At 43.4% G+C, this 23,040-nt stretch overlaps 1 protein-coding gene across 1 annotated transcript in view; it reads left to right on the top strand.

The window, feature by feature from the left end:
- The window catches only part of LOC309566035 (polycystin-1-like protein 2), a gene marked incomplete at its 3' end in the record, with an annotated part of 116,694 nt that overhangs the window by 43,224 nt on the left and 50,430 nt on the right, over positions 1 to 23,040 (top strand). Inside the window, exons 13-15 of the mRNA XM_082271058.1 lie at positions 15 to 222; positions 1,168 to 1,258; positions 16,272 to 16,519. Coding sequence (XP_082127184.1) covers positions 15 to 222; positions 1,168 to 1,258; positions 16,272 to 16,519 — 547 coding nt within the window. The remainder of the gene's footprint in view (positions 1 to 14; positions 223 to 1,167; positions 1,259 to 16,271; positions 16,520 to 23,040) is intronic.

The raw sequence follows: 23,040 nt of genomic DNA, 5'->3' as shown, positions 1-23,040 counted from the left end.
CTGTATTTCTACAGGTTCCCTCAAAAGAAGGCACAAAAAAAGAAACGTCTCCCTTGGTGGTTCCTTTACATTGGGTGGTTCCTTCTGATATCAATAAGCATTGTGTCCACCTACTTTACCATGATGTATGGATTCCTGTATGGGAAGCAAAGCTCTATCCGATGGATTGTCTCCATGACTCTGTCACTCTTCCAGAGCATCTTCATTCTGCAGCCTCTCAAGGTGAGTGATGGCCTTCAAGTCCTTTTCTACACTAGCTTTCCAGAAAACATTCCCATATGCAATGTTTTTATGTTGAGAGTTGTATGGTCTTCTGGGAAGACCAAATACAGCGCTTGCTAATAGATAACTAGTGGATAGCGTTATCCATACCAATTTCTATGATAAGTGTATAGTATCAATCAAACATTGTGTATAAAATAAATTAATAAATAAATAGATAAGTATGCATATAAATCATCAAAACTTCCCAATAGGTAATTAAATAGGTGCAAAATAGTGCATATGTGACTGGTGAGTAAAAACTATATATATAAAAACAAATACAATCAACAATAATTTAAAATAAATATGAATAATAAATAGTCCAGAATAAAAGGTGACTTTGGCGCTCAAAAATTTGATAAAGTTTTTAGTGAAGGTGAGTCTTCAAATTCGAAGGTGCAAGTGCTCAGGCGTGATTGGCCGTATCATCGATTTCTTGCCAGTGTGAGTAAGTAGATTGGATCACTTACCGGATCTAGTGGGTCCTATATGCCATATGGCATTAGAACCATTTGCGCTTAGAAAGCCCCCTGGGCTCAATAGGTTTCCCCCTTTTGTGGTCCTATGGGCTGCTGATGGCTCCTTCAGGCTCCGGGGTAATCAACCAATATGTGGTATGAAAGGAGAAAGAAGGCTCCAAATAGTGTAGTAGTATTAGGTATGAAATAGTTTATTTCCCATAAATTGGCTAAAATTGCATGAGAAAAAGGTTAAAACATCACTGGTGGTTTAGCGGTGCGGGCTGCTCGTCCTCCTCGCAGAGTGGCGGGCTGGCTTCCGGTTTGCGTTCCACCTAGACGTGACGTGATGACGCTATGCGGTCCAAACTGACGTGTTTCGTCACTTCCGGTGACGTCCTTTATGTTTCTACTGATGGTGTTTTCACTTGTGTGTCATTGACAGGTGGTGGGATTTGCAGTGTTCTTTGCTTTGGTGCTGAGAAAGGTGGAAGAAGATGAAGAGGATCTTCTGGATGGAGAGTTGGGACTACCAGGTTGGTCTTCTGGATTACTGACTCTGCATTTCATTGAACAAATTCCTTCATTTTTTTTTAAGACAACTCCAGTCAAAATGTATGTACAGAATGGGAAAAGGACTTCAGTTTTTATTGCTTTCTGTCTCTCTATTTGGGGAGACCCAATCTCATTATATTTACTGGGGCCAATATCCCCAAGTGAGAAAGTGAGGGAGGAATCTAAAATTTTACATTTGACCCTGAAACAGGAATGGATGGCAAGTCTTCCCACAGGGACACTTGTTTGAGTGACAACTGTAAGGGGTAGGGTTTCCTCTCATTTTGGTGGGATTTACATGTAACGCTAACCCGTGGTGGCCGCAGGTATTAACTGGATCTTCCCCTAAAGCATGGGTGTCCAAACTTTTTGCTTCTCTGGGCCACATTGAGTGTTGAGAAATATTCTCGGGCCGCATATAAAATATATACTATAGTTAAGGTAAATAAGTAATAAAACGCCGCTGTGCCCTTCTCAAGCTGCCGCGCCCCCCCCCAGCACTAATTTAACACAACTAGCGGATGATCCCCTCCGAGGCAGCCTCTGCCTACAGTTAGTTGGAAGCCGTCGTGGCCGTGCCCCTGACTCAACTTCCTTCCTCCCCAGCAAAAACAAAATTGTCAGGGGGCAGTGGGCCGCATTGCCTGCGGTTCTGGGCCGCATGAGGCCCCCGGGCGGCAGGTTGGACATGCCTGCCCTAAAGTATAGAGGCCGCCTGTCTACACAAGTAATAATCCATTCACTCTGGCTCCAATAAACAGCCTAGGGGTTTTCTTTTTGTATTTTATTGCTTCTAGAACTGGTTGCAAGGAGAGTGTTTAGGGAATTGGATTAACCACTTTACCACCGGAGGATTTTGCTGTCTTACGTCTGGGCCACTTTTTGCGATTCAGCACTGTGCGACTTTAACTGACAATTGCGCGGTCGTGCGACGCCGTACCCAAACGAAATTTATATCCTTTTTTTTTCCCACAAACAGAGCTTTCTTTTGGTGGTATTTGATCACCTGTGCGATTTTTACCTTTTGCGCTATAAACAAAAAAGCCTAAATTTTGAAAAAATAACAATATTTTTCACATTTTTTTATATGAAATCCCCCCCCCCCCCCAAAAAATGTAAAATCAATCAAAATTATTTTTAAATTTTTGGCTAATCTGTTTTCTGCTACCTATGTTTGGTGAAAAAAATCTCAATAAGCGTATTTTGATTGGTTTGCGCAAAAGTTATTGCGTTTACTAACTAAGGGAAAGATTTCTGTCATTTTTAGTGTTTTTTTTTTTTAACGAGTAATGGCGGCGATCTGCGATTTTTTTTTTGCGGGACTGCGACATTGCGGCGGACAGATCGGACCCTTGACTGACATTTTTGACACTTTTGGGGGTACCAGTGACATTACTACAGTAATCAGTGCTATAAATATGCACTGTTACTGTAAAATGACACTGGCAGGGAAGGGGTTAATTTTATTGGAGAGGGAGGGGTTAATGTATGCCTGGTGCTTACTAACGTGTGTGGGGGGAGGTGACTGAGTGACACAGAGACAGATCACATGTTAAGCTATGCTGAACCCTGCAATCTGTCACTGTCTGTCACTTAGGAGATCCGCCCGCTTTGTTTACACAAGCGGGCGGATCTCCAAACTCGATTCCCCGACGATCGGGGAAGAGCAGCGGCGATCGCCGCCGCTCCTCCCCTGGCCCGACTCCCGCTGTGACTGAATACAGCGGGAGCGAGCCTCCGGCGGCGCGCGTGCGCCGCCCACAAGGGGAGGAGTCCAGCGACGTAGGTCTACGTTGCTTGACGGGAACTAACCACTTCGCCGCAGTAGAGCTCGAGTGAGCGGTCGGCAAGTAGTTAAGAAAATGAAATGCCCACAGCAGTTAGAAGATAATCTTCTCCTGAATCTAATGTGAACAATGAACAGTCTGTTCCAGCGATGGCGAACCTTGGCACCCCCAACTGCTTTGGAACTACATTTCCCATGATGCTCAGGCACTCTGCAGTGTAGTTGAGCAAGTTGAACATCTGGGGTGCCAAGGTTCGCCATCACTGGTCTATTCCCTTACAGCTGAAGACCGTGGGGCAAATCTCTTTGGCATCTTGCTACCTTGTGCCAGTGCACAACTGCTGGTACCCAGTGCAATCTCCAGAACTCTGAACAGTCACAGGGACCAGATCAAAGTCTTTACCCACAAGTCCCCACAACAGTCGCACACAATCCGGTTTCCTCCGGACACAATCTCATGAGTGAGAAAGTTCTTCTCTAGGCCAGATCCCTTTGGAGAACTCTGGCAGTCAGTTCCAAGTCACTTCAAGGTCCCTGCACCACTGAGATCTCACAGGACAGCAATGTAGTCATAGGCTGTCTCAGGGACAATAGCCCCCCTGAGGCTGGGAACTCTTCTTAGTGGGGAAAGACAATCTCTCCAGTATTCCAGCCTAGCTTCCCAGCCACCATCTGGGCACACCTTACCAGGGATTAGCTAGGCCCTGATCAATGTTCAGGCTGGCATATTGAATTATCCCTCCCCAAGCTCTAGAAACTTCTAGAGGCGGGGGGGAGCAATACAACCCAACAGCCTGTAGAACCCTGAATATACCAGAACAAACAATTTCTGCTCCCTTGATTGAAACCCTTGATTGCAAGCACTAAATTTACCTAGCAGCCTAGGTAAAGATGATAGAATAATCACCTTACAAAACAACCCATTCTGTTTACAACAGAAAAGAAATCCAAAACATTTTTGTATACATATATATATAAAAAAAAAAATTACAAATACCTTTTTCCCTTTTTTTATAAGTGATCACATTCCCTCTGTTATTAGCTGCATAAGAGCTGGGGGAGAAGAAGCAGAAGCACACCGAACTTCCCAGTAATTGGCTGTGCAGCAGGGGCATGTCAGGACAAGTCTGATCATTTGAGGAGAGCACACTGAGATCCCAGCATAGCTAGAGAACTGACCACTCTGTGTTCTCTTGCTTAGGGTGGTCAGTTTTTCTTAGTAAAGCAGAGGGACTGGCAGGAACACCAGGGATTTTACACAAAGGAAGCAATAAAAAGAGAACAGGAGACTTCTTCATACATTTACATGGATCAGCAGGCACATATCAGGAATAGAAAGTGTTGGGATAAGCAGAGGCGTACCTAGGGTCTCCAGCGCCCTTGGTGAGAAGCTGTATCGACGCCCCCCCACCATTATTAAAGAGTTAGATATTATATATATATTATATATATACGCACAGGATATGGCATCCTCTATTATTATACTGCACTATATGTGTATATATATATATATATATATATATATATATACACACACACACACAGGATATGGCATCATACATATATACTGTATATATATATATATATATATATATATATATATATAATATACGCACAGGATATGGCATCCTATATTATTATACTGCACTGTATATATTATATATATATATATATATACACATACACACAGGATGTGGCCTCCTCTATTATATATATATATATATATATATATATATATATATATATATATATATATATATATATATATATATATAGAGGAGGCAACATCCTGTGTGTATGTGTGTGTATGTATGTATGTATGTATGTATGTATGTGTATATATATATATATATATATATATATATATATATATATAATATATACAGTGCAGTATAATAATATAGGATGCCATATCCTGTGTGTATATATATATATATATAAATATATATATAGATAGTGCAATATAGAGGTCGCCATGTTTGTATATATACAGTATACATTTAATTTTATTATCTCTTTTATTATCTCTTCTTTTCTAAGTTCTCATATTAGTATTAGTACCTGGGGAGCTGGGACTGGGAGCCTAAGCTTGCTTTCCACGGTCCACCTCACTCACGGGGTCACACTGACACTGCTTAAAGAGAGTGCAGTGAAGTCCAGATTAGAATTCCTCGTTCATTTACACCTGCTGAGCCTTAGCCTGCTGCTTGCCTGGACTCTGGAGCTGCCTTGCCACCTAGGAGCCTGCTGATGACGCAAGATCGGTCGGATCATCATGTGGGCGGAGCCCTGTGACGAGGGGTGCCGCCGGCCCGCCCATCGCACGTCCGAGTCCGACGCTGACTGTGGCACACACACAGCGAGCGGGCGACTTCCGGGAATCGGCGGGGGGGTGCCGAACGCGGGCCCGGGGGGCGCAGGCTGAACGGAGGACGGAGGAGCGGTTAGCCACTGCCTTTGCTGCACTACACTGACAGTGTTTTTCCGCCCCCCCTCGGCCTGTGCCCCTGGTGGGCGCCGTTCTGGCCAACCCCACGGTACGCCCCTGAGGATAAGAAATGCTTTAATTTGTGCACGTTGCACAACCGAGCCATTGCCAGTTAAGCTAGCGCGGTGCGCAAAAAACACCCTAGTCATGAAGGGGTAAAACCTTCTAAAGCTCAAGTGGTTAATAATAGACATATACACAAATGTCCAGGCGCATGGGCCATTGTCCAACCAGGATAACATAGTCTGCTGAAAGGTCGCTGCTATCCCAGACTCCTAACCAAAGAGATCATCAGGGGGTAGCCATTTAGAGTAGGGATCGACCGATATCGTTTTTTTAATGCCGATACCGATATTTTGGTCATCGGATATCGGTATTTTTTTTTTTTTAGGTACTCCTTGTGGAGGGATCTGGGGGTCTAAAAGACCCCAAACCCCTCCTCGGCACTGAAAAGCATTCAAAACACCAAGTTTGGCTGTTTTGAATGCTGTCAGTTTTTTTAATTCGGCGCCAAGTACCCGGAAGTGATGTCATGACATGGAGACCGGCGCATGCGCACTTGCGGCAGGAATACCGGCTTTCACAGGGAATAATCTTAATTCTACACCGGGTCTTCTCATCGGCAGCGGCGGTGGAGGTAGGATGCCCTGGTCTCCTGGTGGGATGGGAGACCCGGATGAGCCATGGAAGGCGGCGGGAGGGGGGGGTTAGCGTCCCCTCCCACTCCTTGTAATGACAGCCGAGCGGCTTCTCAGCTGCATCGGTTGTCATTACAAGTCAGCTGACCATCGGCTATGGACACCGGTACCGGGGTGATGCCTCTAGCTGCAGGCATCACCCCAGGACATGCACTTTCCCTAAATATCGGCAAAATCTGTAACCTCAGGGGCCAATTCCGATATATCAGGGAAAGTGCATATCAGCCCCCAATATATCGGTGTTAGATATATATATATATATATATATATATTGTAAGGGGTTGGCTTGGTAGCGGGTGTGGGTGACCCCTTGGGTGGGTTCGTTACACAGAGAGACAGCCGAGGAGTGGTTGAAAACTACGGTCTATGGTTTATTCTTCCAATTTGCTGGAAACAAGTGCAACCATCCAAACAGCATAAATCAAACAAACATAAAATAAACCCTGGCCACTTGGGGCGTCTACCTTCACAACACAGGAACCTACCTATGGAGTCTGTCCCAACCTACTGCTGGGCAGACACTGCTGGTCATACAGCAGAAAACCAATAGTCTATTTGTTTTCTTTTCACACAGAAAAAGTCAACACCACCTCACCTTCAGAAGTCTCTCTCAGCTCACTGCTCTCCTTAACGCACAAAACCTCAGGATGCAGCAATCAGTAGTCATCCTCTGGATAACTTATAGAGGCCTTAATTGCCTCATTCTGAATAGCTGAAGCTTTCCAACGTCCTTAAACCTTTCTGGCTATCTCTGCAGCCGACACCTGATAGTAATTGGTCAATTGTCTAAACAAGGCAGAAATGTATCTCCCGTCTGTGACAACACCCACAGATTTACCTGACTTCCTGTCATAATATATATATTGGTCGATCTCTAATATAGAGCGTTGCCAACTCAAGTGGATTTCCTGCAAGTGGAAGCTTACATGAGTGACAGGGTGACTCCAAGATGTTCCAAGAGGACCAGCTAGGCTATCTGGTGGAAGGTGTACACACACAGCCAGACTCCAGAGGGGGTCGTGGGTCATCCCGATAAATCTGTGGAACCATTGGTGGAATCCTATGTGCGGTGATGCGGCTGTCTGGGGACACCAAGACAGATGGAAATAGCTGGGGTGCTGGAGACTGACGCACGCTCCACAGGGGAAGCCGCATCTGTCACCCGGAGGTGACGTCGCGAGGCTGGGGGAAGTGGATGCTGGTGGCTGCGGATTGTGGGGCAGCGCTGAGATGGAACACTAAGGCTCCATTCACACCTGAGCGTATAATTTTCAGGTGGTTTTTTAGGTGTTTTTTTGGGCATTTTTCAGTCGTTTTTTTGGAGGCAGGCATTGACATCTAACAAAAACACCTGTAATCTGCCAAAAAAGAAGCTCATGTGTTTTTTTGAGTTCAGGCATTTTGCTTCAGGCGACAAAACATTCATATGTGAACAGGGGCCATTAAAATGAATGGGATTTTGCTTGTTGGGTGCTTTGAGACTTCAGAGATGAGCGTTTTACAAGCCGAAATGTTCAGGTGTGAACAGGGCCTAAACCAAGCCAAGCTGTAGAATGTAAAAAATGAATTAAAATTGGATCAAAATTAACCACTTGCCGACCTGCCGCCGCAGATATACAAAGGCAGGTCGGCAGGTTCCCGCAAATCTGCAGGGAGCGATCGTAGGAGCGCGCGTGCGCACCCATTCGCCAGCGGGCAAGCTGATCTGTGGGGCCGGCAGCCGTGATCTCTCCCCGTGGAGACAGAATGGCGGTCTGCTGTTGAAAACACAGCAGACTGTTGTTCTGTCAGCAATCAACACAGAGCTCCTGTGTTCCTCCTATTTAGGAACGCAGGTCCCTGTGTTGATTCCATAAGCCCATCCCCCTCACAGTTAGAAAACTCCCCCTAGGCATACATTTAACCCTTTGGTCGCCCCTGGGTTAACCCCTTCCCTGCCAGTGTCATTAGTACAGTAACAGTGCATATTTTTAGCACTGATTACTGTAGTAATGTCACTAGTCCCCCCAAAAGTGTAAAAAATGTCAGTTAGGTGTCTGATCTGTCCGCTGCAATGTCACAGTCCTACTAAAAATCGCAGATCGCCGCCATTACTAGTAAAAAAAAAATAATAATAAAAATGACATAAATCTTTTCCCTAGTTTGTAGACGCAATAACGTTTGCGCAAACCAATCAAGATATGCCTTTGGGGATTTATTTTTTTTTTTACCAAAAATATGTAGCAGAATACAAATTGGCCTAAAATGATGAAAAAAAAATAGATTTTTACATTTTTTTTTATTGGGAATGTTATATAGCAGAAAGTGAAAAATATTTTTTTTTTTCACCAAAAATATGTAGCAGAATACAAATTGGCCTAAAATGATGAAAAAAAAATAGATTTTTACATTTTTTTATTGGGAATGTTATATAACAGAAAGTGAAAAAATATTGTTTTTTTTCAGAATTGTCGCTCTTTTTTTGTTTATAGCACAAAAAATAAAAATCGCAGAGGTGATCAAATACCACCAAAAGAAAGCTCTATTTGTGGTAAAAAAAAAAGACATCAATTTTTTTTGGGTACAGCGTCGCACGACCACGCAATTGTCAGTTAAAATAAGGCAGTGCTGAATCGCAAAAAATGGCCTGGTCATTAAGGGGGAAAAGCTTCCGGTCCAGAAGTGGTTAAAGCAAGCTGCAAAGACTACATGTTTCGGGGCATAGCCCCTTCTTCAGGTCAGGCAATGCCTTGTCACTCATGTAGCCTCCACTTCCAGGCAATCCATTTGGGTTGGCAACGTTCTAAATGGCTTCCCCCTGCCTCTGTATGCCTTGGTCTGTTCAATAACTACAAATGTATTCATCCATCGAGGATTGGTGTTATAACTCTGCTTTGGTATAGCACTTTTTTTTCCACTTTTTCTTTCATTTAATAAAAGACGTATATATGGTGGTGGCATATTTCATATGTGTTTTCCACAATGCCATACGCCAGGGGTGTCAAACTCAATTTCATTGCGGGCCACATCAGCATTATAGTTACACTCAAAGGGCCAGTTATATCTGTAAGATTAGATGTCCAGAGCACCCCGCGCCCCCTTATACCCTTACATGAGATGTCAAGAGCCCCCCCCCCCACCATCAGAAGTCAAGAGTCACCCACCCTTCCTGACATCACAATGCACCCCCTTACCTTGTGCTGCTGCCAGGAAAAAGATGAACAGAGGGAAGAGGCGCCTCTAAGTGTAGACATTCGATACATTTATTAAGGTGTGATAAAACACTCACATTGGTTCAGGGTAACAAATGATAGGTAGGCACCCTCCTGGGTGTATCCGGGGGGTGCATCATCTATGGTGGATGGAGCAATTGCCGGCTGCGGTAAAGAGAGGAAAAGCTTTTTTCCGATGGTGGCGTTCATTCGATTATGCACACCCCCCCCCCCCTTCCCGGATACACCCAGGAGGGTGCCTACCTATCATTTGTTACCCTGAACCAATGTGAGTGTTTTATCACACCTTAATTAATGTATCGAATGTCTACACTTAGAGGCGCCTCTTCTCTCTATTCATTCTTAGCCCTGTTGGAACCTCTGGCTTATTGGTTCATCTGTTGGAAGCCCTACATGTTGGACTTCTTCCCCATACATAGATTTACATGGACTTTTTTAAAAACTGTGCAGCAGATGCGCCTGATATGTATTTCCTAATACCAGGTAAAAGATGCAGGTGGATCTGGGAAGACGAAAGTACAGGGTCTGGAGGACCAGAGGAGGGCTGGAGTCAGCTTCCAGAGTCTGCTAAATGTTGAGACTAGGGGAGGCAGAGACAAGGTGGTGTTGCGGCTGCACAGAGAGGTGCAGGATCTGTAAGAGGGATTCTGCCCTCCTCTATGCTGTGGACTACTGAGGGCAATGAGGAGCCTTTCTGCAGCTGCACATAGAAGCACTGGATCAGGCAAAGTTCTGTCCCCTCTGCTGCCGACTACTGAGACAAGGTGGTGGAAGAGACAAGGGGGGTGCTGCAGCTGCAGGAGAGGTGAGAGGGCCATGTGAAATGGCCTGGGGGGCCGCATTCGGCCCGCGGGCCTTGTGTTTGACACCTGTGCCATACGCTAATTGCTACAGAAGCACCCTAAAGGAAAGAGTGAAGACCAGTATGGTGTTCTAAACAGTAGCTGACCATTAATGGTGCTGTAGGACCCCCGAGAACACTCCTGGACCTCCATTATTTAGCCTGAGCCTAACACTGTTCATTTTGTTTTATACCCCAGAGGAAAATCAGACATCTGATGAAACGCTATTGTGAGAGCTTGAGTCGACGACAGATATCCAACTAATTGCCCCGTCATCGGATCTACCTGAATCTCTGATCTGTGGAAGACCATTTTTAACTCAACTGAGCCAGAGCCCCGAAAAACAGATTGTCATCTACAAAGTGAAGATCGGCTTTATTGTACATCAAACTATATTTTATTGATGATCAGAAACATCAGGACCTATAAAAAGGCACATTATTGATATGTTGAAAGATGTATATTGTGAAAAAAAAGGAAATATGTGATTTCTTGTTATGATCACTTTTTTTTAAATTATATTTAGTTCAATTGAATCTATTAAACGTGTAAATTTAGAGATTTGGGTGCAGAGTTTAAGGTACATTCAGGTGAAAGAAAAGTGATAATTATTTGTAGTATTACATCCTCAGCATTTTTTTTTTTTTTTAGCTTAACACTGAGTACAATAAAATAGACATTCCCCCCGTAAACTTTTTGTTTAAATTCTTACCCCAGTTTACAAGGTTCAGTGCTGCTTCCTCCTGGTCTCTCAGTGCTGCTTCCCTTAACTTCTGGTCTTCAAAGGAAAGAGGTAACAGTAGAAAGTGCCATCTTCAATCAGTGTGTTATGGTGGTCAAAATTACTTTTTTTTATCCGATCGATGTGTGAATCCACAAACCATCAAAAAGGCGTAGCTTTCCTTCCGACCAATTTAGACTCAATTCCAAATAAACTCAATTGGCCAGGGCAGAATTTGATTAACCATGTTTGCATCAATCGGCAGCACTGAGATACTTTGTTCATAAATATGATTGTGTTCTGATCAATCAAATCATGAGATTACATGATGGAAACAGAAATGTGATCAATAACATACGATTGTAAGATGTGGTAGAAACCCATCTATGAATCTGGTAGGTACCCATCTGTGGTTCTGTAATAAACCCATCTATGACTGTTAGATACCCATCTATAAATCTCTTAGAAACCCATCTATGACTGTTAGATACCCATCTGTGGTTCTGTTAGAAACCCATCTATGACTGTTAGATACCCATCTAACAATCTGTTAAAACCCATCTATAAATTTGTTAAATACTCATCTATGAATTAGTTAGATGCCTATCTATGAATCTGGTTCTGTAGAAACCCATCTATGACTGTTAGATACCTTTCTATAAATCTGTTAGATACCCATCTATGAATCTGTTAAATACCTATCTATGACTGTTAGATATTAATCTATGAATTTGTTAGAAACCCATCTATGACTGTTAGATACCCATCTAAAAATCTGTTAAAACCCATTTATAAATTTGTTAAATACTCATCTATGAATTAGTTAGATGCCTAGCTATGAATCTGGTAGGTACCCATCTGTGGTTCTGTTAGAAACCCATCTATGACGGTTAGATACCTATCTATAAATCTGTTAGATACCCATCTATGAATCTGTTAGATACCTATCTATGACTGTTAGATATTAATCTATGAATTTGTTAGATATCCATCTGTGGTTCTGTAAAAACCCATCTATGACTGTTAGATACCCATCTATACATTTGTTAGATACCCATCTATGAAACTGTTAGATACCTATCTATAAATCTGTTGGATACCTATCTATGAATCTGTTAGATATCCATCTGTGGATCTGTTCGATATCCATCTGTGGATCTGTTAGATTCCCATCTATGACTGTTAGATACCCATCTATGAATCTGTTAAATACCCATCCATGACTGTTAGATACCCATCTATGAATTTGTTAGATACACATCTGTGGATCTGTCAGAAACCCATCTATGGCTGTTAGATACCCATCTATAAATCTGTTAAAACCCATTTATGAAGCTGTTAGATATCAATCAGTGAGTGTTTTAGATATCCATCTATAAATCTGTTAGATACCCATTTTTGAATTTGTTAGATACCCATCTATGAATCTCTTAGATACCAATCTATGAACCTGTTAGATACCCATTTATAAATATGTTAGATATCTATGATTTTGTTAGACACCCATCTATGAATCTGTTAGATACCCATGTATGAATCTGTTAGATACCTATCTATGAATCTGTTAGACACCCATCTATGAATCTGTTAGATACCCATGTATGAATCTGTTAGATACCTATCTATGAATCTGTTAGACACCCATCTATGAATCTGTTAGATACCCATCTATGAATCTGTTAGATACCCATCTATGAATCTGTTGGATACCCATCTGTGAACCTCTTAGAAACCCATCTATAAATTTGTTAGAAACCATCTATGAATCTGCTAGATACCTATCTATGAATCTGTTAGATACCCACCTATGAATCTGTCAGAAACCAATCTATGGCCAGCTTAACACTCTCCCTCTCCTAGAGTGACAACCCTGCTTAGTACAGTTGTCACCACAGGACAGAAAGTGAGATAATGGCAGGATCACCAAGGAAAAAAAGTGTAAAAAAACGAAAACAAATGCAGCCACCACATTTAGAGGCTGTAAGGCTGCGACACTATCATTTTCTGTTTTTGGGTTTAGATACTCTTTAACAACAGCCTGTTGAATATCCTCTATCAACAAATTAGGCTGTTTGAAGACGATATCCTGTTGGGGTACTAAGTAGGTACACCTAATTAAATGGCCACTGAGTGTAAACTTATAATCAATGTTCCGTGCACTTATAGATATTAGATATAAGACAACATTCTGATCACAGGAAATAGTATTTTCCAACACGTGTTGGATATCTGCCCAGTAACTCCCCAGAAAAACACAAAAGTACAGCATGACAATATATATCAGGGTTTCTCAGCCAGGGTTCCATGGACACCTAGGGCTCCTCCGGAGGTTGATAGGGGTTCCTTGAGTAATAAGCAATTTCTGCCTCTCAGATAAGTTCCCACTTACACCATTGATCTTTTTAGCTATCTTTAAGGGGGTAATCTTCCCAATGACCACAAACGTAAGGAGTATTCTTCTGACTAACCATCACTTTAATCCAGGGGTCTCCAAACCTTCTAGGAAAAGGGCCAGTTTACTGCTCTTTAGACCTTAGAGAGGCTGGAAGGAAATGGTATCAGTGAAAAGAAGAGTGCCCCATTGATGGTGTCAGTGAGAAGAATAACGTACCATCTTTGGTGTAGGTGGAGGAATAAGGCCCCATCTTTGATGTCAGTGGGAGGAATAGTGCCCCATCTTTGGTGTCAGTGGGAGGAAATGTGTCCCATTATTGCTGTCAGTGAAGGAATATTTCTTCATCACTGGTGTCAGTGGGAGGAAGAGTGTCCCATTACTGGTGCCAGTGGAGGAATAGTTCTTCATCGTTAGTGTCAGTGGGAGGAATATTGCCCCATCATTGGCAATAGTGGATTAATAGTTCCCCATCATTGGTATCAGTGGGAGAAATAGTGCCCTATCATTGCTGTCAGTGGAAGAATAGTGCCCCATCATTGGTGTCAGTGGGTGGATTAATGTCCCATCACTGGTGTCAGTGGAGGAATAGTTCCTCATCGTTGGTCTCTGTGGGAGGAATAGTGTCCCATCATTGGTGTCAGTGGAGGAATAGTTCCTCATCATTGACGTCAATGGGAGGAATAGTGTCCCATCATTGGCTTTGGTGGATTAATAGTTCCTCTTCATTGGTGTCAGTGTAAGGAATAGTGTCCAATCATTGGCATCAATGGATTAATAGTTCCTCATCATTGGCGTCAGTGGGAGGAATAGTGTCTCATCACTGGTGTCAGTGGAGGAATAGTTCCTCATAGTTGGTGTCAGTGTAAGGAATACTGTCCAATCATTGGCATCAATGGATTAATAGTTCCTCATCATTGGCATCAGTAGGAGGAATAGTGTCTCATCACTGGTGTCAGTGAAGGAATAGTTCCTCATAGTTGGTGTCAGTGAGAGGAGTAGTGTCTCATCACTCGCGTCAGTGGAGGAATAGTTCCTCATCATTGGCATCATTGGGAGGAATAGTGTCCCATCATCGGCGTCAGTGGATTATTAGATCCTCATCATTGGCGTCAGTGGGAGGAATAGTTCCTCATCATTGGCGTCAGTGGGAGGAATAGTGTCCCATCATAGGTGTCGGTGGATAAATAGTTCCTCATCATTGATTTCAGTGGTAGGAATAGTGTCCCATCTTTGGTGTTGGTGGGAGGAATAGTGCCCCATCATATCAGTGGAGGAAATAGTGTCCCAAGGGCCAGACAAGGACAAGCAAATTGCAGCATCCGACCCCTGGGCCACAGATTGGAGACCATTGTCTTAATCTATCATGTGTTTAGATATACTGTAGTCGATTTTAGCAGGGGTTCATTGGGACAGGAACATTATTCAAGGGTTGAAAAGGTTGAAAAGGTTGAGAAAGGCTGATATATATCATCATATGGCTACTGTCCGTAGGTAGAATTTGGGTTTGACTCTTTTTATCACCTTAGAACCAAAAAGAGCAGCTATTGTTTATTTTTTTGTAGATGCCCTGTTTCCCTAAAAATAAGCCCTACCCTGAAAATAAGACCTAGCGTTAATTTTGGGGATGGCTACAATATAAGCCCTACCCCAAAAATAAGCCCTAGTTAAAGTCGTTCTAAAAACATTTAATCCATTTTGTAAAAATATTATATAATGTGCAGTGTGTCTCCTTTTGTAAATTTATTGTGGAAAATAGATTATTTACAGCGCGCTGGGCGCTCATATGACCTGAGGTAGATCTCCTCTCCTCGCGGTTTACGTCAGTGGCCCCTCACTCTGCAGTGCTGAAAGCGGGGAAGAAGGGCTCCGGTGGGTCATGTGAGCACCCAATGGCGCTGTAAATAAGGTATTTTCTACTATAATGTTACAAAAAGAGACACACTGCAAACTCTATAATCTTTTTACAAAACGGATTATATAATTTTATCATGCCTTTAATCAAGGTTTATTTTTGGGATTACTGAATGTCCTCCTGAGAAGACAGGGGACGCAGGAACTTTTTTAAAAACATTTTATTGTTTTATTCCAGGTTTTTTAGAACAAAGAGAGGGGTAAATGACACAATACAAGCACTGTGCTGTCTATCATGCCTTAAAGAATGAGGTTTTTTTTTTGTTAGGGTTACAACCACTTTAAGATCGTCATGGTGACATGTTTTTGAATAAATGTAAATTATTGTACATGCCGTAAATAAATAAGACATCCCCTGAAAATAAACCCTTGTGTGTTTTTTGTAGCCAAAATTAATATAAGACCCGGTCTTATTTTCGGGGAAAAAAACGGTATCTGCAAAACAATTAAAAAAAATGAAAATGAATAATGGGCTGTGAACAGGTACGAGGGATTTATGTGCGATACTTGTGAATTATTATAGTAGATCACTTTACTCACAGAGTCCATCATTTTGCTGGCCTTCCTTCTTGCCTGTATCATGTATCATGCTGTAAAGACCTATACCTCTTCATGTACAATAAAAAAACAATTTTCAGTACACAAAACCGCCCCTGTGTGTGTTTAGACAGCTTGTACAGTATTGTCTTGTATGTTTAGGAGACCTGCACCTGCCACCACTGGGTGTGCCTTGTCCTTTTCATCTTCATTACCTCCTGTCTGAAGGAACAGAGGGCTTACCTAAACCTACAGCTTCCATTCACCTGTCCTATAGGTCCATAGTGGATCAGCCATGAGATAGATATAGGTTCTGTCCCGTAAATCCAGTGCTATGTGGTTGATCAGTGCTCTGCTGTGGCTGTATCTGTCTGGATTCCATGTGAGCTCTGCTAATTGCCCAGACGACCAGTGGTATGTAGATGGGAACTGTATCCAGATAGTTAGAGAACAGGTGACTTACCATCAAGCCGAATCCTGGTGCTGGGTTAGGGGAGGAGAGCTGGTCCAGACTGAAGATGTCAAGCTGTTGGATTACTTACTTCCACTGATTGATGATGGAGAAAGATACTGGGTGGATATCCAGCGCAGGAGGAAGAGGAGGCATCACCATAAAGACCGCAAGCGCCAGGAACATCAACAAGGTTGGAATGTAATTTTTTTGGTGTGGTTTGAGTGGACAAGGGGTAGAATTATTATCATGATTTTATTGCTCTGCAGACTTCCCCTAAATTCTTGTTTCAGCTTGATATAATACAAGAAATGAGGAGACATAGACAGCAATAACATGACATGGGTCCTAATCCCCCTGTCCTTCAGACTTTAGGGGGATCGAACTGTGGCCAGTGGGAGTAGAAAATGCCCCAGTGTCAATGGGAGTAAACAATATCTCAAGACTGGTAGTCATTGGGAGCAAAAAAAATGACATAGCGTTTGAGGCCAGTTGGAGGAATAGTGCCCCATCATTGGTATCAGTGGGAGAAATAGTAGCCTATCATTGGTATCAATAGAAGGAATAGTGCCCCATCATTGGTGTCAGTGGAAGGAATAGTGCCCCATCATTGGTATCGGTGGAAGGAATAGTGCCCCATCATTGGTATCGGTGGAAGGAATAGTGACCCATCATTGGCATCAGTGGGAGGAATAGTACCCTATCATTGGCATCAGTAGAAGGAATAGTGCCCCATCATTGGTATTAGTGGAAGGAATAGTGCCACATCATTGGTATCAGTGGAAGGAATAGTGCCCCATCATTGGTATTGGTGGAAGGAATAGTGCCCTATAATTGGTATTAGTGGAAGGAATAGTGCCACATCATTGGTATCAGTGGAAGGAATTGTGCCCCATCATTGGTATTGGTGGAAGGAATAGTGCCCTATAATTGGTATTAGTGGAAGGAATAGTGCCACATCATTGGTATCAGTGGAAGGAATAGTGCCCCATCATTGGTGTCAGTGGAAGGAATAGTGCCCCATCATTGGTGTCAGTGGAAGGAATAGTGCCCCATCATTGGTGTCAGTGGAAGGAATAGTGCCACATTATTGGTATCAGTGGAAGGAATAGTGCCCCATCATTGGTGTCAGTGGAAGGAATAGTGCCCCATCATTGGTGTCAGTGGGAGGAATAGTGCCCCATTATTGGTGTCAGTGGAAGGAATAGTGCCACATCATTGGTATCAGTGGAAGGAATAGTGCCCCATCATTGGTTTCAGTGGAAGGAATAGTTCCCCATCATTGGTATTAGTGGAAGGAATAGTGCCACATCATTGGTATCAGTGGAAGGAATAGTTCCCCATCATTGGTGTCAGTGGAAGGAATGGTGCCCCATCATTGGTATTGGTGGAAGGAATAGTGCCCTATAATTGGTATTAGTGGAAGGAATAGTGCCACATCATTGGTATCAGTGGGAGGAATAGTGCCCCATCATTGGTATCAGTGGGAGGAATAGTGCCCCATCATTGGTATCAGTGGAAGGAATAGTGCCACATCATTGGTATCAGTGGAAGGAATAGTGCCCCATCATTGGTATCAGTGGAAGGAATAGTGCCCCATCATTGGTATCAGTATGGAAGGAATAGTGCCCCATCATTGGTATCAGTGGAAGGAATAGTGCCCCATCATTGGTATCAGTATGGAAGGAATAGTGCCCCATCATTGGTATCAGTGGAAGGAATAGTGCCCCATCATTGGTATCAGTATGGAAGGAATAGTGCCCCATTATTGGTGTCAGAGGAAGGAATTGTGCCCCATCGTTAGTGTCAGTGAGGGGGAATATTTCTCCATCATTGATATCAATGGGAAGAATAATGTCCCATCGTTGGTGTCAGTGCCAGGAATAGTGCCCCATCGTTGGTGTTAATGGAAGTAATTATTCCCCATTGTTGGTGTCAGTGGGAGGAATAGTGCCCCATCACTAGTGGTAATGGGAGGAATAGTACCCAATCTTTTGGTGACTGTTAGAGGAATATTGCCACATCGTTGGTATCAATGGGAGCAATAGTGCCCCATCATTGCTGTCAGTGGGAGGAGTAGTGCCCCATCATTGGTGCCAATAAAAAAAAATACAGTCCCATCATTGGTGTCAGTTAGAGGAAGCTTTCCCAACTGATGGTGTCAATGGAAAGAATAGTGCCTCATCATTGTGTCAGTAGGAGCAATAATGCCTTGTATCTGTGGGAGGAATAGTGCCCTAAGGGCCAGATGATGGCATCTACAATTTGGATACAATATGAGAAATCATTAGAGAGTTCACCCATACATGGGCCCTTACCCTGCAGGTATCCTGGGGTTAGAGTGTTGTATATAGATAATAACCCAAATCTGATTCAGTTGTCACCTATTCACAGATAGACAAACACAGGAGGAGGGGCTCAATGACGATTTCTGTCCCCTAATATTCCAAGGCTCTAAAAACTGGAAACGCGCATCAAGCTGCGATGAAACACTGGGATTTATCTGTTCGTTTGGTAAGTACAGATCTGTTGGTAAATATTCACGGGACCAAGCTCATTGGATGGCTAAGTCTCCCATTGGAGAGGCCAGTAAAGTACAACACAGCTTTAATTGATTTAAAAGTTATTATCCGCTTCAAAACAAGTAGTTATTTTTAATGCTGTGAAGGATCATACCTTTTTATAATCCTCTATCGTCATATATTATGACTTGTGACAGATTTTTTGCTTAGAAATTTTTTTTATAAATAAATACAATTTATATTTTTTTCTCCATAAATATGTTGCTTACTGCTGTTACACTCCAGTGCTCTGTGCTGGCAGAGCTGAGTAATAGCCACACCCCTCAGGACAAGTGTATTGTACAGAAGGGGAGGGGGCGTGTCAGACTAGTTCAGTTGCTGAGTGCTGATCACTGAGAGCATTGGTAAATCTTTTCGGGTACCTATTGTATTGCACAGAAGTCTTTAGCCGCCCTATACAACTGTTGCTGCAGGAAAGTAATGCAGCGCTACCCCCACAGGAGCCACTGGTAATAGCTGGTTCTTACCATTAGTAAGCACCAGTCCATGCACTCCAGCTCCAATAACTCAGTCTAGACTCTGGAGGATGTGTTTTTGAACTTTAACCACTTTACCACCGGAGGATTTTGCTGTCTTACGTCCAGGCCACTTTTTGCGATTCGGCACTGTGTGACTTTAACTGACAATTGAGCGGTCATGCAACGCTGTACCCAAACGAAATTTACGTCCTTTTTTTCCCACAAACAGAGCTTTCTTTTGGTGGTATTTGATCACCTGTGCGATTTTTACTTTTTGTGCTATAAACAAAAAAAGAGCGACAATTTTGCAAAAATAACAATATTTTTCACATTTTTTTATATGAAATTCCCCAAAAAAAAAAGAAAAAATCAAAATTTTTTAACATTTTCGGCCAATTTGTTTTATGCTACATATGTTTGGTAAAAAAAAATCGCAAAAAGCGTATTTTGATTGGTTTGCGCAAAAGTTATTGCGTTTACTAAGAAAGGGAAAGATTTTTGTCATTTTTGTTGTTTTTCTTTTTAACGCGTAATGGCGGCGATCTGCGATTTTTTTTGCGGTACTGCGACATTGTGGCGGACAGATCGGACCCTTGACTGACATTTTTGACACTTTTGGGGTTACCAGTGACATTACTACAGTAATCAGTGCTATATATATATGCACTGTTACTGTAAAAATACACTGGCAGTGAAGGGGTTAACTTTATTTGAGAGGGAGGGGCTGTGTGTGTCCCTAGGGGCGTGATTCTAACTGTGATTGGCTGTCTGTTGAGCTGTAGTTACACTGATCAACGGTCCTACATAGTAGAACCGAATGATCAGTGTCTCTACATAGGCGAGAATGACAGGCAGCTTGTTTACACAAGCTGCCTGCCTTTCTCCCTCTCCCCCACCGATCGCCGAGTGACCGGCGGACATCGGGTCCGCCGGTCACACGCGCGGGGGGGTCCGTGACCACGCGGGAGCGCGCCGTCGGCGGCGCGCGCTCGCTCCCGAGAGCCTCACAGGCTAGTGACGTTAATTAACGTCACTTTGCCTGTGAGGGGCTGACTGCCGCAGTAAATCTACTGACGGCAGTCGGCAAGTGGTTAATGATGGAACCAAGCTTCAAGTAGCTTGGATATCAACCAGAGATGGTTCCAAGGAGGCGAGAGTATCCAAATTGGATACTCTTACCTCCTTGGAACCATCTCAGGTTGCTATCCATTACTGATGGAACCAAGCTTCAAGTAGCTTGGATAGTATCCAGAGATGGTTCCAAATAGATGATGGTATCCAATATTCTCACCTACTTGGAACCATCTCTGGTTACTATCCATTAATGATGGAACCAAGCTTCAAGTAGCTTGGATAGCAACCAGAGATGGTTCCAAGTAGGTGAGAGTATCCAAATTGGATACTGTTACCTACTTGGAACCATCTCTGGTTGCTATCCATTACTGATGGAACCAAGCTTCAAGTAGCTTGGATAGCAACCAGAGATGGTTCCAAGTAGGTGAGAGTATCCAAATTGGATACTCTTTTTTTTTTTTAGCCCGTAGCGTGTGAAACACACTCAAAAGACTTCACCCGGTGCATAAAAAAGTGCACACACACAAACGTGAGGAACACAAAAAGTGCACAGGGTGTGCGAACAAATGGTCTTCCCTCCGAAGAGGTAGGACCCGAACCTCGATCCCCCGGGGCGCAAGACTCCTGACAGGGATTTAAGGTACTCATGGTCTGTCTGGCCGAAACCAGACTGACCCCGTTCTTCAGGGGGACTGCCGAAACAGCCCCCACCGAGTACTAAGTGGGGCTCCCCCGAAGGGAGACCCCATGAGAGAGGGCAGACCAAGCCAAAAGGCCATATCCACCCCCTCCCAAGACTCAAGGTAGGGCCCGAGGACCCACACCCTACAAGTCGTGCAGGTGAAAAAAAGGTGATAGAAAAGTGACAAACTACAAAGAAAAGGCACACACAAACAAAAAGGTGGGGGAGGGGAAGTGGAGAGGTGAATTAGTGCCTAAGTGAAAAACAAAGGCAGGCCTTCCGGCCGGAATAAAAGTTCCTCTGGTCGAAGCCAAAAGGCCTTGCCCAAGAGGCAGGTGCTTAAAAAAGTGTGCGTAGGTGCAGTGACCATGGTGCCGAAAAACTCAAGGCGAGCTGCCCCTCACCAGTGAGAATTAAGGCACCCCTGGGCTGCCACCCCAGGGGCACATACACTACGGGCTTTCTCTACCCTGGCCCAATGGGCAGACCGAGTGTAGCCCTTACCTACCAGGAGGTTTGGAACGTGGACAGCTTAGAGAGAGCCTGCCTTCAACTGGGGACAAGCCTTTTGCAAGGCCAGATTCAACCCAGGAGGAAAGGCCCTCCCACCGCCATCCCAATTCCTCACCAATTACATCCAGGAGCAATACTAACCGTCTTTCCCCAGCTTTCTTGCTCCCTTCAAACTGGTAGGGGCGGACCCATTCAAATCAGGAAGGCATTGGAACCATCCGGCTTTCTCTGGTTTGGCCTACTCCGGTCCTCCAGTTACGCCCAGAGCGCCCCGGTTAACTTCGGCCACCACCGATACTAACCTTCAGGTTCCATTCCAACACTGATAAGAACAGATACTACACTTGATCTTAGCCAAAAGGCCGAGAAGCGATTGGATACTCTTACCTACTTGGAACCATCTCTGGTTGCTATCCATTACTGATGGAACCAAGCTTCAAGTAGCTTGGATAGCATCCAGACGATGGTTCCAAATAGGTGAGAGTATCCAATATTTTCACCTACTTGGAAGCATCTCTGGTTGCTATCCATTAATGATGGAACCAAGCTTCAAGTAGCTTGGATAACAACCAGAGATGGTTCCAAGTAGGTGAGAGTATCCAAAATGGATTCTCTTACCTACTTGGAACCATCTCTGGTTGCTATTCATTACTGATGGAACCAAGCTTCACGTAGCTTGGATAGCAACCAGAGATGGTTCCAAATAGGTGAGAGTATCCAATATTTTCACCTACTTGGAAGCATCTCTGGTTGCTATCCATTACTGATGGAACCAAGCTTCAAGTAGCTTGGATAGTATCCAGAGACGTTTCCAAATAGATGATGGTATCCAATATTCTCACCTACCTGGAACCATCTATGGTTGCTATCCATTAATGATGGAACCAAGCTTCAAGTAGCTTGGATATCAACCAGAGATGGTTCCAAGGAGGTGAGAGTATCCAAATTGGATACTCTTACCTACTTGGAACCATCTCAGTTTGCTATCCATTACTGATAGAACCAAGCTTCAAGTAGCTTGGATAGTATCCAGAGATGGCTCCAAATAGATGATGGTATCCAATATTCTCACCTACTTGGAACCATCTCTGGTTACTATCCATTACTGATAGAACCAAGCTTCAAGTAGCTTGGATAGCAACCAGAGATGGTTCCAAGTAGGTGAGAGTATCCAAATTGGATACTCTTACCTACTTGGAACCATCTCTGGTTGCTATCCATTACTGATGGAACCAAGCTTCAAGTAGCTTGGATAGTATCCAGACGATGGTTCCAAATAGGTGAGAGTATCCAATATTTTCACCTACTTGGAAGCATCTCTGGTTGCTATCCATTACTGATAGAACCAAGCTTCAACTAGCTTAGATAGCAACCATAAATGGTTCCAAGTAGGTGAGAGTATCCAAATTGGAT

The sequence above is a fragment of the Pelophylax lessonae genome (assembly GCF_965119305.1).
Source record: "Pelophylax lessonae genome assembly, chromosome: 10".
In the NCBI taxonomy this organism is placed as follows: Eukaryota; Metazoa; Chordata; class Amphibia; order Anura; family Ranidae; genus Pelophylax; species Pelophylax lessonae.
The sequence above is the reverse complement of the archived record's forward strand: the minus strand, read 5'-3'. Positions and strand labels throughout refer to the sequence as shown.